General features: G+C 45.9%; 2 protein-coding genes across 2 annotated transcripts in view; one reads left to right on the top strand and one right to left on the bottom strand.

Annotated features, from left to right (window-relative positions):
* Positions 1-10,389, top strand: part of LOC306922204 (uncharacterized protein) — a 104,389-nt gene extending 94,000 nt beyond the window's left edge. The window contains exon 15 of the mRNA XM_079499606.1: positions 10,290-10,389. The gene's annotated coding sequence lies outside the window, so the exon portion shown is untranslated. The remainder of the gene's footprint in view (positions 1-10,289) is intronic.
* Positions 309-13,021, bottom strand: tmem176 (transmembrane protein 176). The gene is made up of 7 exons (XM_079499615.1): positions 12,557-13,021; positions 11,229-11,397; positions 10,301-10,411; positions 9,110-9,166; positions 8,770-8,916; positions 5,554-5,670; positions 309-579 (listed from the first exon to the last, which is right to left on the bottom strand). Exons 2-7 carry the CDS (start codon positions 11,349-11,351, stop codon positions 520-522), a joined length of 615 nt encoding a protein of 204 aa, XP_079355741.1. The 5' UTR covers positions 11,352-11,397; positions 12,557-13,021; the 3' UTR covers positions 309-519.
* Between the last annotated feature and the right edge of the window lie 2,163 nt (positions 13,022-15,184).

The raw sequence follows: 15,184 nt of genomic DNA on the forward strand, positions 1-15,184 counted from the left end.
TGAAAACTATGTCCTGGCATAACAAAGTGAAAGAGATATCATCAACGTCAAACTCAGACCACAGCAACACCTTTCTGCTTTTGTATCATGTGTACCAGCAGCGGCTCAATGACGCTCAATATCGCTAGTGTGATTTGCAAAATGTGCTGGTGGGAAAGGCAATAGAAATGCTTGCTTGTTGAAAAGAGATATTTTTCTGTGAATTTTTCAGATTTTTTTCTGTGATTTTTTCACAGTCGTACGACAAAAAATATTCCTCGGACATAAGCCATCCTTTCTCCTTCTGTCGAACAGTGAACGAACACGCTGATATTCCATTGCCTCAGGATTGCGACTTGCAATCCAAATAAATGAGAATTGAACCAGAGCGAACTACACCGCACCGATTCTGTACGTACCATCGGGAGGCAAGGTGTAGGAGCGCTGCTCAGAGTCCAAGCTGAACACACATTATGTAAAAACTACAGACATACAATTGAGAGTTGGGGACAAAATCATCGAAGTCCAATGTGTGGTGGTTCAGTTCAGGTCAGGGGGCGTGAGTGTGGTGGGGGTCGCTGGAGCACTTGGAATGAGAGTCTACGAGAGAGACAGACAGAAGAAAAGAGTATAGAGGAGAGAAGCCATGATGTTATTGTTTATTATTATTATTATTATTATCACCCTTTTTTAAGATAGATACAAAGTAAGTTGACAGGAAACGGAGGAGAGATGGGGGGAAGACACAGAGCAAAGTTTGTCAGGATCGGTACTCGAACCCATTGCTAGATTACCAGCCAAGGTGCCTGGACCGTTAAGCCGGCCCAGGATTTATTACCCCTTTTTTCTCCAAATGGAGTCCTTATGCCAATGAATGCCTTCCCACTACTTGCCACTGCTGTTGTACCCTACTGGGTTAGCTGCCAGTGAGGAGCCCCCACCGGGAGGACATCCTACTCCTACAGCTCAATATTCCCTGCGGACCCATCGGCAATTTACTAAAATGTATAAAACGCTAAAATCTATACAGGCCCCTCGAGCCTAAATGATAATTGGCCCAGATGCCTCTTTGGTCTACGCCGCTTTGTGCGGACCCTAAATGCCATAGCAGCCCCAGCTTTACTTTACTTTATTTGTTTATTTTAGATGGGACAATTGCATATTAATGGACGTTACATAAATGCAATGTAAATACACCGGATTTAGCAAAAATGCTCATTTTCATCCGCAGTCCCCACATGAAAACATAAAACAAAACAGGCAAACAGTTCCTTACATTAGGAAACAAAGCATTACAAACATCTCCACATCTCCTTGAGTCCTTGTTTGTGTCGCATTACTTCACCCGTGAATAAAGAATCCAAAAATGAAGACAATACTTGATGAATTGAAGACAATAGGGGCTCCATCTTGCGCCACCCTTATCCCTTATCCCTAAACTAATTTGCCATTTTTTACTAATTTAAAAAACCTTTTAAAATAGTTCAACTAGTCGATCTACATCGAGACATTGTGAGCTTGTAGATCGGCTTTTTGAACTATTTTAAACGTTTTTTTTTAAATAGTAAAAAATTGCAAATTAGTTTAGGGATAAGGGATGAGGGGTGGCGCAAGATATAGCCCCTATTGTCTTCAATTTTGGATTCTTCATTCACGGGTGAAGTAATGCGACACAAACAAGGACTCAACTTAAGGCTTCTTGGCATGTGTAATTGGCATAAATTGGTGGGAAAGGCGTCTAAGTTGTTAGTATTTTAATAGTGCAGCTGTTACAAATAAGGCAAAAGACCAAAAAACATAATTTGGCTAGTACGTGTAAGATGACTGCTACACGCTGAATGACGCTGGAGTCAGACTGCGTGCCATGTTGCCATGACAGAAACATAATTTCACAACACAGCAGTTGTGTTCAATCTGCACAAGCAATATCAGCCCCGGGAAAAAATAAACAAAGGAAACAATGTTTCTTTTTTTTATGATTAAGAGCTCAAGATTAGGATTGCCTGTTTGATGATATTGGAACTAGTCACGGCAAAAGCTCCAGCTTTGGGGGAAAAAATTAAACATTTTAGGCGTAGGCTCCCTTGTGTCAATGTGAACATAGATTATGCATTCAGTTATTGCAGTGGTTCCCAAAACCTTTTCTGGATCGGGGGGCATACGTTAGTCCGACATACCAACAGACCGACATACGTGGCCGGTTAAGACTCACCCGTGGCTCTGACATGTGTTGCCAGTTAAGACACATACGTGGCCGGTTAAGACACACCCGTGGCTCTGACATGTGTTGCCAGTTAAGACACATACGTGGCCGGTTAAGACTCACCCGTGGCTCTGACATGTGTTGCCAGTTAAGACACATACGTGGCCGGTTAAGACACACCCATGGCTCTGACATGTGTTGCCAGTTAAGACACGTGGCCGGTTAAGACTCACCCGTGGCTCTGACATGTGTTGCCAGTTAAGACACGTACGTGGCCGGTTAAGACACACCCATGGCTCTGACATGTGTTGCCAGTTAAGACACATACGTGGCCGGTTAAGACTCACCCGTGGCTCTGACATGTGTTGCCAGTTAAGACACATACGTGGCCGGTTAAGACTCACCCGTGGCTCTGACATGTGTTGCCAGTTAAGACACATACGTGGCCGGTTAAGACACACCCATGGCTCTGACATGTGTTGCCAGTTAAGACACATACGTGGCCGGTTAAGACTCACCCGTGGCTCTGACATGTGTTGCCAGTTAAGACACATACGTGGCCGGTTAAGACACACCCATGGCTCTGACATGTGTTGCCAGTTAAGACACATACGTGGCCGGTTAAGACACACCCATGGCTCTGACATGTGTTGCCAGTTAAGACACGTGGCTGGTTAAGACTCACCCGTGGCTCTGACATGTGTTGCCAGTTAAGACAAGTGGCCGGTTAAGACACACCCATGGCTCTGACATGTGTTGCCAGTTAAGACACGTGGCTGGTTAAGACTCACCCGTGGCTCTGACATGTGTTGCCAGTTAAGACAAGTGGCCGGTTAAGACACACCCATGGCTCTGACATGTGTTGCCAGTTAAGACACGTGGCCGGTTAAGACACACCCGTGGCTCTGACATGTGTTGCCAGTTAAGACACATACGTGGCCGGTTAAGACACACCCATGGCTCTGACATGTGTTGCCAGTTAAGACACATACGTGGCCGGTTAAGACACACCCATGGCTCTGACATGTGTTGCCAGTTAAGACACATACGTGGCCGGTTAAGACACACCCATGGCTCTGACATGTGTTGCCAGTTAAGACACATACGTGGCCGGTTAAGACTCACCCGTGGCTCTGACATGTGTTGCCAGTTAAGACACATACGTGGCCGGTTAAGACACACCCGTGGCTCTGACATGTGTTGCCAGTTAAGACACATACGTGGCCGGTTAAGACACACCCGTGGCTCTGACATGTGTTGCCAGTTAAGACACATACGTGGCCGGTTAAGACTCACCCGTGGGGCCGTGGCTCTGACATGTGTTGCCAGTTAAGACACATACGTGGCCGGTTAAGACACACCCATGGCTCTGACATGTGTTGCCAGTTAAGACACATACGTGGCCGGTTAAGACACACCCATGGCTCTGACATGTGTTGCCAGTTAAGACACATACGTGGCCGGTTAAGACTCACCTGTGGCTCTGACATGTGTTGCCAGTTAAGACACATACGTGGCCGGTTAAGACTCACCCGTGGCTCTGACATGTGTTGCCAGTTAAGACACGTGGCCGGTTAAGACTCACCCGTGGCTCTGACATGTGTTGCCAGTTAAGACACATACGTGGCCGGTTAAGACACACCCATGGCTCTGACATGTGTTGCCAGTTAAGACACATACGTGGCCGGTTAAGACACACCCATGGCTCTGACATGTGTTGCCAGTTAAGACACGTGGCTGGTTAAGACTCACCCATGGCTCTGACATGTGTTGCCAGTTAAGACAAGTGGCCGGTTAAGACACACCCATGGCTCTGACATGTGTTGCCAGTTAAGACAAGTGGCCGGTTAAGACTCACCCGTGGCTCTGACATGTGTTGCCAGTTAAGACAAGTGGCCGGTTAAGACACACCCATGGCTCTGACATGTGTTGCCAGTTAAGACACATACGTGGCCGGTTAAGACACACCCATGGCTCTGACATGTGTTGCCAGTTAAGACACATACGTGGCCGGTTAAGACACACCCATGGCTCTGACATGTGTTGCCAGTTAAGACACATACGTGGCCGGTTAAGACACACCCATGGCTCTGACATGTGTTGCCAGTTAAGACACAGTACAAGCTTGTACAGTAGATCTGCTATTTTTGAAAAATCTTGAAAATGTGGCACAAATCTTTGAATATATATTCTTTCAGAACAAACGTTTTTAACTCATATCTTTGCTTCTGGGGGACAACATATTTTCAGATGGGGGTCAGCAGCCAATTACATAATATTTGGGGTCCTTGACATGAAATAGTTTGAGAACCACTGACATAGAATCATAGGTTTTTTTCAGAAAACTGTCTGGTCTCAGGTCTAAATGGGTTAATGTGTTTTTATTATCAATAAATGTTTTCTAATTATTTAGGGACTTGCAATATCCAGACGGTCCACAATTGGGCCCCAGCCCACAGGTTGGGCTATCACTGAATTTCAGATTAAACCTTGACTGCCACCGTGTGCGTGTGGCCACTATTGGTCGTTAGCTTGTAGAAACGGCTAATGTTAGCATTAGCACACAATGTTCATCTTTCGCCAGAAACGTTACTATTTGAATGGTGATGCCGTGGCCTGTGAAGGATCACAAAGCAGATCCGAACCTCGGATGGATGATCAAAACCACGGAGAGCGCTCGTGGTTTCAGAGAAAACAAGCGAGAGAAGATGGTAATTTAAACAGAACTCTATGGGATGCGCACGCATGTTCCGTGCAGGCGGGGGTGAGCAAGGCGTTGCCTAGCAACCGGGCTACCAGGGCTAAAAGATGATTTTCAGCTAAATCGTTTCATATTGATATAAAGCGATATAAAGACGCCATATCAAGTCTTCGGCAGACAACGGGTTTAATTACAAAAGACACAATCTCAAATCTTCGGCATGCAGCCAATGTGTGTTTCTGTAAACTCTAGCTGAGGAGCTGTTGAGGGCGTGCTAACAGCAACACATGTACGACAGCTGTGTTGGAAATTAACCGCACATGTATCTTAACTTAAAAAAGGCCTCTGAAAGTGACACATTGTCATGTTCCTATCTGTGTGAAATATTGATATGAATGATGAAACTGAAGGGCTTTTGCCATTCCAATTTGCTTCAAATGAAGCAGTGCAGACACGGTAGCTCTGTCTCACAGTAGTTGACCTTATTACCGGGGTAGATTAGGATCCTAGAATGTCCAACTCAATTAGATGTACTGTTACTCCTCTTAAATATGACTTTGTGGCCCCTACAGGCCCCTTTAGTGGTCAATGCAAGTGTGCAGTGCAGGCAGTGTGCGGTGCAGGCAGTGTGCAGTGCAGGCAGTGTGCGGTGCAGGCAGTGTTTTCTTACATCATAGTCTGCAAAGCTGCGTCTCTCTCGGTGGAGGAGGTAGCAGAGGACGGAGGAGATGGTCGTGTGCACCAACGTGAAGAGCAGCAGAGAGGACTTCACTCCTCTGCTCAGCCTCTGGAGAGGACAAGAGAGACACAGGCCTGGTGTCACTTACATATATACTAACAGAGAGGACTTCACTCCTCTGCTCAGCCTCTGGAGAGGACAAGAGAGACACAGGCCTGGTGTCACTTACAGATATACTAACCTGGAGAGGACAAGAGAGACACAGGCCTGGTGTCACTTACAGATATACTAACCTGTCACAGAGGACAAGAGAGACACAGGCCTGGTGTCACTTACAGATATACTAACCTGTCACAGAGGACAAGAGAGACACAGGCCTGGTGTCACTTACAGATATACTAACCTGTCACAGAGGTTAGAGGACAAGAGAGACACAGGCCTGGTGTCACTTACAGATATACTAACCTGTCACAGAGGACAAGAGAGACACAGGCCTGGTGTCACTTACAGATATACTAACCTGTCACAGAGGACAAGAGAGACACAGGCCTGGTGTCACTTACAGATATACTAACCTGTCACAGAGGACAAGAGAGACACAGGCCTGGTGTCACTTACAGATATACTAACCTGGAGAGGACAAGAGAGACACAGGCCTGGTGTCACTTACAGATATACTAACCTGGAGAGGACAAGAGAGACACAGGCCTGGTGTCACTTACAGATATACTAACCTGGAGAGGACAAGAGAGACACAGGCCTGGTGTCACAGATATACTAACCTGTCACAGAGGACAAGAGAGACACAGGCCTGGTGTCACAGATATACTAACCTGTCACAGAGGACAAGAGAGACACAGGCCTGGTGTCACTTACAGATATACTAACCTGGAGAGGACAAGAGAGACACAGGCCTGGTGTCACAGATATACTAACCTGGAGAGGACAAGAGAGACACAGGCCTGGTGTCACAGATATACTAACCTGTCACAGAGGACAAGAGAGACACAGGCCTGGTGTCACTTACAGATATACTAACCTGTCACAGAGGACAAGAGAGACACAGGCCTGGTGTCACTTACAGATATACTAACCTGTCACAGAGGACAAGAGAGACACAGGCCTGGTGTCACTTACAGATATACTAACCTGTCACAGAGGTTTAGTATTTCATCATATTCATGAAGAGTGACAGTGTTCATTAATAAATAATGCTTGTGACTTTTCAGACGTGTTTGGTGTGTGTGTGTGAGCGTCTGTACTTGCCACGCTGTGGTGTTTGGTGTGTGTGTGAGCGTCTGTACTTGCCACGCTGTGGTGTTTGGTGTGTGTGTGAGCGATACATAATACGAAGATACATCTGACCTTTGCAGCTGCTACACAAAAGCTACAAAGCTACAAATATGTAGCCTGGCATGGCCAGACGGTGTACAGGGCCTGACAGTGTGTGTGGTGACAGTGTTTTATGACAGTGTGTGTGGTGACAGTGTTCTGTGACAATGTGTGTGTGATGACAGTGTTTTATGACAGTGTGTGTGGTGACAGTGTTCTGTGACAATGTGTGTGTGGTGACAGTGTTTTATGACAGTGTGTGTGGTGACAGTGTTCTGTAACAATGTGTGTGTGGTCACAGTGTTTTGTGACAGTGTGTGTGTGGTGACAGTGTTCTGTGACAGTGTGTGTGGTGACAGTGTTTTATGACAGTGTGTGTTGTGTGTGTGGTGACAGTGTTTTATGACAGTGTGTGTGGTGACAGTGTTCTGTGACAATGTGTGTGTGATGACAGTGTTTTATGACAGTGTGTGGTGACAGTGTTCTGTGACAATGTGTGTGTGGTGACAGTGTTCTGTGACAATGTGTGTGTGGTGACAGTGTTTTATGACAGTGTGTGGTGACAGTGTTTTATGACAGTGTGTGTGGTGACAGTGTTTTGTGACAATGTGTGGTGACAGTGTTTTATGAAAGTGTGTGGTGACAGTGTTCTGTGACAATGTGTGTGTGGTCACAGTGTTCTGTGACAATGTGTGTGTGGTGACAGTGTTTTATGACAGTGTGTGGTGACAGTGTTTTGTGACAATGTGTGTGTGTGGTCACAGTGTTTTGTGACAGTGTGTGGTGACAGTGTTTTATGACAGTGTGTGTGGTGACAGTGTTCTGTAACAATGTGTGTGTGTGGTCACAGTGTTTTGTGACAGTGTGTGGTGACAGTGTTTTATGACAGTGTGTGGTGACAGTGTTTTGTGACAATGTGTGTGTGTGGTCACAGTGTTTTGTGACAGTGTGTGGTGACAGTGTGTGTGGTGACAGTGTTCTGTAACAATGTGTGTGTGGTCACAGTGTTTTGTGACAGTGTGTGTGTGGTGACAGTGTTCTGTGACAGTGTGTGTGGTGACAGTGTTTTATGACAGTGTGTGTTGTGTGTGTGGTGACAGTGTTTTATGACAGTGTGTGGTGACAGTGTTCTGTGACAATGTGTGTGTGGTGACAGTGTTCTGTGACAATGTGTGTGTGGTGACAGTGTTCTGTGACAATGTGTGTGTGGTCACAGTGTTTTGTGACAGTGTGTGTGGTGACAGTGTTCTGTGACAATGTGTGTGGTGACAGTGTTTTATGACAATGTGTGTGTGGTGACAGTGTTCTGTGACAATGTGTGTGTGGTGACAGTGTTCTGTGACAGTGTGTGTGTGGTGACAGTGTTCTGTGACAATGTGTGTGGTGACAGTGTTTTATGACAGTGTGTGTGTGGTGACAGTGTTCTGTGACAATGTGTGTGGTGACAGTGTTTTATGACAATGTGTGTGTGGTGACAGTGTTCTGTGACAATGTGTGTGTGGTGACAGTGTTCTGTGACAATGTGTGTGGTGACAGTGTTTTATGACAGTGTGTGTGTGGTGACAGTGTTCTGTGACAGTGTGTGTGTGGTGACAGTGTTCTGTGACAGTGTGTGTGTGGTCACAGTGTGTTGGCGTGTGAGTGAGTGAGTGTCTACTCGCCACAGTGTGAGTGAGTGAGTGTCTACTCGCCACAGCGTGTGAGTGAGTGAGTGTCTACTCGCCACAGTGTGAGTGAGTGAGTGTCTACTCGCCACAGCGTGTGAGTGAGTGAGTGTCTACTCGCCACAGTGTGAGTGAGTGAGTGTCTACTCGCCACAGTGTGAATGAGTGAGTGTCTACTCGCCACAGTGTGAGTGAGTGAGTGTCTACTCGCCACAGCATGGTGCTTCTCGTCACAGGTGTCATGCTCCGTCTTGACGCACGGCGACTCAGCGTTTTTCCCCAGGTCCACAGAGTAGATGATCAACGCCAGGACCGCTAGGCCCACGGACACCACGCTGACCACCAGACACGTCCCCAACTGTTAACCACAAGGACATTTCTATATGTCAAACAAACCATGTGTCGGAATGACAGTAATAGCCGTTGTTCTCTTCTCAGAGTCGGACACACACACACACACAGTGTGTGTGTGTGTGTGTGTGTGTGTGTGTGTGTGTGTGTGTGTGTGTGTGTGTGTGTGTGTGTGTGTGTGTGTGTGTGTTCAAACTCACAGTTTTCATGCTGCAGTATTTGTCCAATACGATAGCAACCACTCCCGCTGCAATGAACTGCAAGACAAACAGAGAGCAGAGCATTGGTAGCTGATCAACTGCCTCTGTCTGGATCCATTCCACTGGATCCATTCCACCTGGATCCATTCCACTGGATCCATTCCACCTGGACCACACCACCGGTGCATGGATCCATTCCACCTGGATCCAGTCCACTGGATCCATTCCACCTGGACCACACCACTGGTGGATGGATCCATTCCACCTGGACCACACCACCGGTGCATGTCTTTCATCTGTCTGGATCCATTCCACCTGGACCACACCACTGGTGCATGTCTTTCATCCACCTGGACCACACCACCGGTGCATGTCTTTCATCCACCTGGACCACACCACCGGTGCATGTCTTTCATCCACCTGGACCACACCACTGGTGCATGTCTTTCATCCACCTGGACCACACCACCGGTGCATGTCTTTCATCCACCTGGACCACACCACTGGTGCATGTCTTTCATCCACCTGGACCACACCACTGGTGCATGTCTTTCATCCACCTGGACCACACCACTGGTGCATGTCTTTCATCCACCTGGACCACACCACTGGTGCATGTCTTTCATCCACCTGGACCACACCACCGGTGCATGTCTTTCATCCACCTGGACCACACCACGGGTGCATGTCTTTCATCCACCTGGACCACACCACTGGTCTACACCAGTAGATCACACAGGCTGTGCAGGTAGACCACATGACATGGCCCTAAAAATATGCAATTTAAATAAATAATAAACTATTTTTGGCATCTGCCACTTGAATTAAGGTGACTGCACTTGATTGATTGACATCAAAAAGGGCAGCTCAAACCCACATATTTTCAAAAGTGTTTCACACAAACATCAGTATTACAAAAAAGAAAAATAAGTGCATTTGTCTAATATGTAACTATTTTCAGCAATGGGATAATATATATATTTTTGGTGGGTAGATCTGGTTGAGCTGGTCATTTTGAAAGTAGCTCTCAAGTCTAAAAAGTGTGGGCACCCCTGCTCTACATTGTCCTGAATATAGTATTGTAATCTTGTGTTCTTGTGTTCTTGTGTTCTTGTGTTTGCGTGCGTGCGTGCGTGGGTGCGTGCGTGCGTGCGTGCGTGCGTGCGTGCGTGTTTTGCAGGGCTCACCCACCGACAGGCCGCTCCACCACGGTACTCCCAGGGTGACCACCTCCGTAAACTCAGTGCAGTGGAGAGGAATGGAGTAGAGGATGACCATCACCCCCAGCATCACCTGGGCCACCTAAAGGTCACAAACTCATTCAATGCATGCGCACACAAATGTACACAGAGTAAGTACTTTTCTTTTCTTTTTATTTTATTTCTTTTATTTCGGTGCCAGGTGTGCTCCATATTACCATTAGTCATCTACAGTATATGAGTACACCACTGGTGTGCGTGCGTGCGTGCGTGCGTGCGTGCATGCGCGTGTGTGGTGTGGTACAATGATGATTGTCATGATTGTTTAAATGATAATATGATTTGAACCGTCGTATTATTTATGATATTAGGAGTAGTACTGTTGGTGGGTGTAGTAGTATAATTGTATAGCAGTAGCAGTGTGCCTAAAACAACGAATAGCGGAAAACAGACGTTCTACAAGCTGGAAGAAACTGAACAGAAATGTGAGAAAATGTGAAAACATTTCTGCCTATAATAACATGCCCAAAATAGGGACGCTAAAGGAAAAAAATCCTCCAAAGGGCTAGTCTCCCAACACACGCTGCACACACGCACGCACGCACGCACGCACGCACGCACGCACGCACGCACGCACGCACGCACGCACGCACGCACGCACGCACGCACGCACGCACGCACGCACGCACGCACGCACGCACGCACGCACGCACGCACGCACGCACGCACGCACGCACGCACGCACGCACGCACGCACGCACGCACGCACGCACGCACGCACGCACGCACGCACGCACACACACACACACACACACACACACACACACACACACACACACACACACACACACACACACACACACACACACACACACACACACACACACACACACACACACACACACACACGCACGGCTCACCCCCAGGGCTTTGGGGTCTCCCTTCCGGACACTGGCCCTCAGGGCTTCCTGGCGGTCAATGAGCTTGCCAGCGTTCTCGTCCTCGATGACTCTCACCGACAGGTCCCTGGACACTGACACCATGGTGGCCTCCTCTCTCCAAATACCCCCAGCAGGGCCTTCTCAGCGTCTTGGAGGAAACACACTGTCAGTCACTTTATACAGTATATAGATAGAACACTGGTTAATTCCAGCCGACAGTGACGATATATTGTTTTGTTGCAGTGGTTCTTAGACCTTTTCATGTCAAGTTCAAGGTTCAAGGTCGTACTTTAATGTTAGCCTACATCTTGTGTAAGTAAGTAGCCTTGCCGAGCCATGAGGCCCATAGGGCAGGAGCCTATCTCCTGTTTCTGTAGCATGAGACAGCTTGATGTATACACCCCCTGGACATGACGCTAGTACCGTATGTCGCAGGGACTTACCCCCAATCCAACCCTGAGTGCCAAGCAGGGAGGCACTGGGTCCTATTTTTCAGAGACTTTGGTATGACCCGGCCGGGGATTGAACCGCAGAATCCCAGTCTCACGGCAGACACTCAAACCACAAGGCCACTGAGCTGGTCTACATCTTGTGTACAGGTTTATAAAAAGTAAGACTTATTTTGGTTTGGCTTCCTTCAGACAATGCAGCAGCATATATAATGGCAACAGTAGAATATATATATATTTTTTAAATCACACCCATGTGAAGTGAGGGGCGCTCTTATCATCGTACATCATGAATACATCACATTCCGTGCTCAGCCAATCAAATCATCACAAATGTCATTCCGGCCAATCTCAAGGAGGGTATCCTATCCGGACCCCACTTTGAGAACAGCCTGCATGCTGCTTTATATAGCTTAATGCATACTGCATGTGCATTTTTCTTGTGGCATCATCCATTCTTATAATGGGATCTAGAAATAAATAAACGCTATATAGCAAAACGATAGCCTAAAAAAATGTCCCTATAGGACACATTACCTTTTGTAGTTTTTGACAGAGATTACAGCTAGGGAGGGTTCTAATAGTTTAGCCATCGCGAACAGTTCACGATGGCTAAACTTTCGAATTAGTTCACAGTGAACTAAAAAGTCGCATGCACAAACAAAGCACAAACCCCTCTAGCACATAACGTCGTGGATGCATGCAAGCGATTAGCGAAAATAAAATACCTAAAAAGCTCAAATGTTGTGAGCTTGTATAGATAATATTTTTGCTTTTATTTTTATTTTTTCCCCCAGCAAAAGAAATAGGGACTCCGGGTTGTTAATATAATATAAGAAGATCTAAGCTGAAGCATACCTCTTTTTCCTCCTATGACCAGTCCAACATGGGCCACTCCTTGAGATTTGGTTAAATTTCACAACCCAACCTCCAGTCAGATCCTTGTGAGTGCGTTGTAAAGAAAAATGACCCTACTTTGTTTGCGTTTGTCTTGCGTCCCGTGCCGTGCGTGCGTGCGTGCGCGCGCGCGAGAGAGTCAGAAAACAAGGAGCGCTGATCTAAAGTAAAGGTGCGCTCGTTGTGCCATCATGCGCTTTCTGGAGCGCGTTGGATCAACAGCACAGTGCGTTCGGTGTCGCGCCAGGGGGTGAAAACCAAACCCACCCGTGGTGTTGGACGGTCCTCCCTCCGAGTCCTCGTCCCTTTGCTTTTACGGGATATTACAGCAAAGTTGATCTCACGAGTAGCTAGGCTACTTTGATGTGTGAAGGATATTGGAGACACCCTGTTTGCACCAAAAGATCTCTGCATCATTTTTAAAACTTTTTTCCTTCTCCATGTAAGTACGAGATTTGTTTCAAGACGGTATAGCCTATATATAATAGCCTAATAATAGTATTTTTCGATTGAAATGTAGATTAATGGAAACGGTTATAAATGCAAATTATTTATTCATTTGTTGAAATACTGAGCTAGGCAGCACCCATGACATAAGGCTATTTGGTTATCTTGACTTGAGGTAGGCCTAGAGAAAGGGACGAGATGGGGTAGCTTCTTCTTCGCCATCACCTTTGGATGGATTTCGGATGGCGCGTAAACTATTACATCTTAAACCTGCAATGAGTACAATCTGTAACTTTTAGGCAATCTAGGCTATAGGTTTAGTAGGCTTACCTATAACTTCTCGATATTCGAACTCGGGTCTTCCGTGTGAGGAGGGAGCATGAACGTTGTCATCCCGTTATATTGTGCAATGTGCATAAGCTTAATAGTAATACAGCAGGCTGGCTAGTGGCTAGCCTAGGCTACTTAATTGTCAACCATATATAATTGTTGGAGTCCATCTCCAAACACTGCTGCACTCTGCAGTCAGATGTGATAGTAGTTACTGATAAGTTACTGTCTGATACTAGGACTAGGTACACTCCAGTGGGCACCTAAACATTGTGGTCACTTTAAATTGTGTTGTTGTTGTTTCCAAAATGTAAAAAAGATAAGGAATAACGAAGGCTTTGGAAAAGTGTTGGAAAGAATAATGTAAACATAAAGTATAGGCTATGCATGATTAAGTATAGGCTATAGGTATTCAGACCTTCAACTTCTTATCCCCAAAATGACTGACTATCAGATTTTGTATAGCAATTTGTAGCATCCCATTTTGGGCCTTAAATGTAATATTAATAAAATAATCACACATGTGTGAAGTGAGGGGCGCTCGTAACATCACACGTCAGATGTCATCATGCATACATATAGCATCATCTCATGCTGGCCCATTTGCCTCCTCACTTTTTTCTTCAATGTTTGTGTTTACACATGCTTGTGTTACACTCAAACTGTCTATATAGGGAATTCACTTTGTCTTCTATGTTTGTAAACCCTCAAAGCTGGACGGGCTAGCACCCCTCAGAAATTGTGTATGTAGCATATTTCCTCCCTCATTGGCAAACATAAGTCTACATCTAACATCATAATGCTTTTTTTTTAAAATTTGTAATCATGCTCATGTGAAGTGAGGGGCGCTCTTATCATCGTACATCATCACATTCTGGCCAATCACTTGTTTTGGCGTCCTCACTTTTCTGTCCTCACTTTTTATCCCCAGCTGAATTGTCGATAGTATAGTAACTAAATGGACCCTTACAGGTCTGTAAGAGTGTACAGATTTGTCCACTATAGCAGTCAAAACCGCTCTCAAAGGGCACCTACGGACAGTTGCAATTCGAAACTGGCCCCCATCAAATCTGAATCCCCCCCCCCACCACCCACCCATTTTTCCCCTCACTGTATATGTTTCTTTTCCCTTTTTACCTCCTTTATGATGAATTCCTGTTCTGTTCTTTGGCTATATAGAAGTGTCTATTTGTACGTCTCTAAATGTTTTGATGAATTGAACAAGGTGGACCCTCTTGTAAACAAGTGTAATGTCTTTGTATTGAGTTGTGTACTGTTAATAAATATTTAAATCAAGTAGCTAGGCCTAGTAGGCTACAGGTCATTCCATATTCAAGTACTGCAGAATGGTGACCCCTGCTGGACCTGTCACTCTGGCCTTGCACTCCCACCAACAGTGATCAGTGATTCTGTGATGTGGGGCAGGGGCGACTGGTATTGCATTGCAAGTGCATGGGACCCCATTATAATTGGCAACTAATTGGCAAAACACTAAGATTTTAATGATAATATAACATTATTACACAAATATGTTTAAAAAAAGGATGGTATTTTTCCTTTTGAAAAATGCTTTCTTTGTGATTCAGATAAATATGAACTTAAAGTAGGCCTAAAGGCCTATACTATGTTAGTTCCATGCTCTTAAAAAATGCATGCTGGCCACCAGTCTGACAACTTAACTGTTGTCTTGTTAAGTGGTCAGAAGGTTGTTATTGGACCTTGTGTATGTACAGTATTTCTCAAAAGCAAACACTTTTGAGATTTTCAAGTGGGCCCTGATCCAGAAACCAAACCACTGACCACTATGGTCAA

Source organism: Electrona antarctica (genome assembly GCF_951216825.1).
Source record: "Electrona antarctica genome assembly, chromosome: 4".
In the NCBI taxonomy this organism is placed as follows: Eukaryota; Metazoa; Chordata; class Actinopteri; order Myctophiformes; family Myctophidae; genus Electrona; species Electrona antarctica.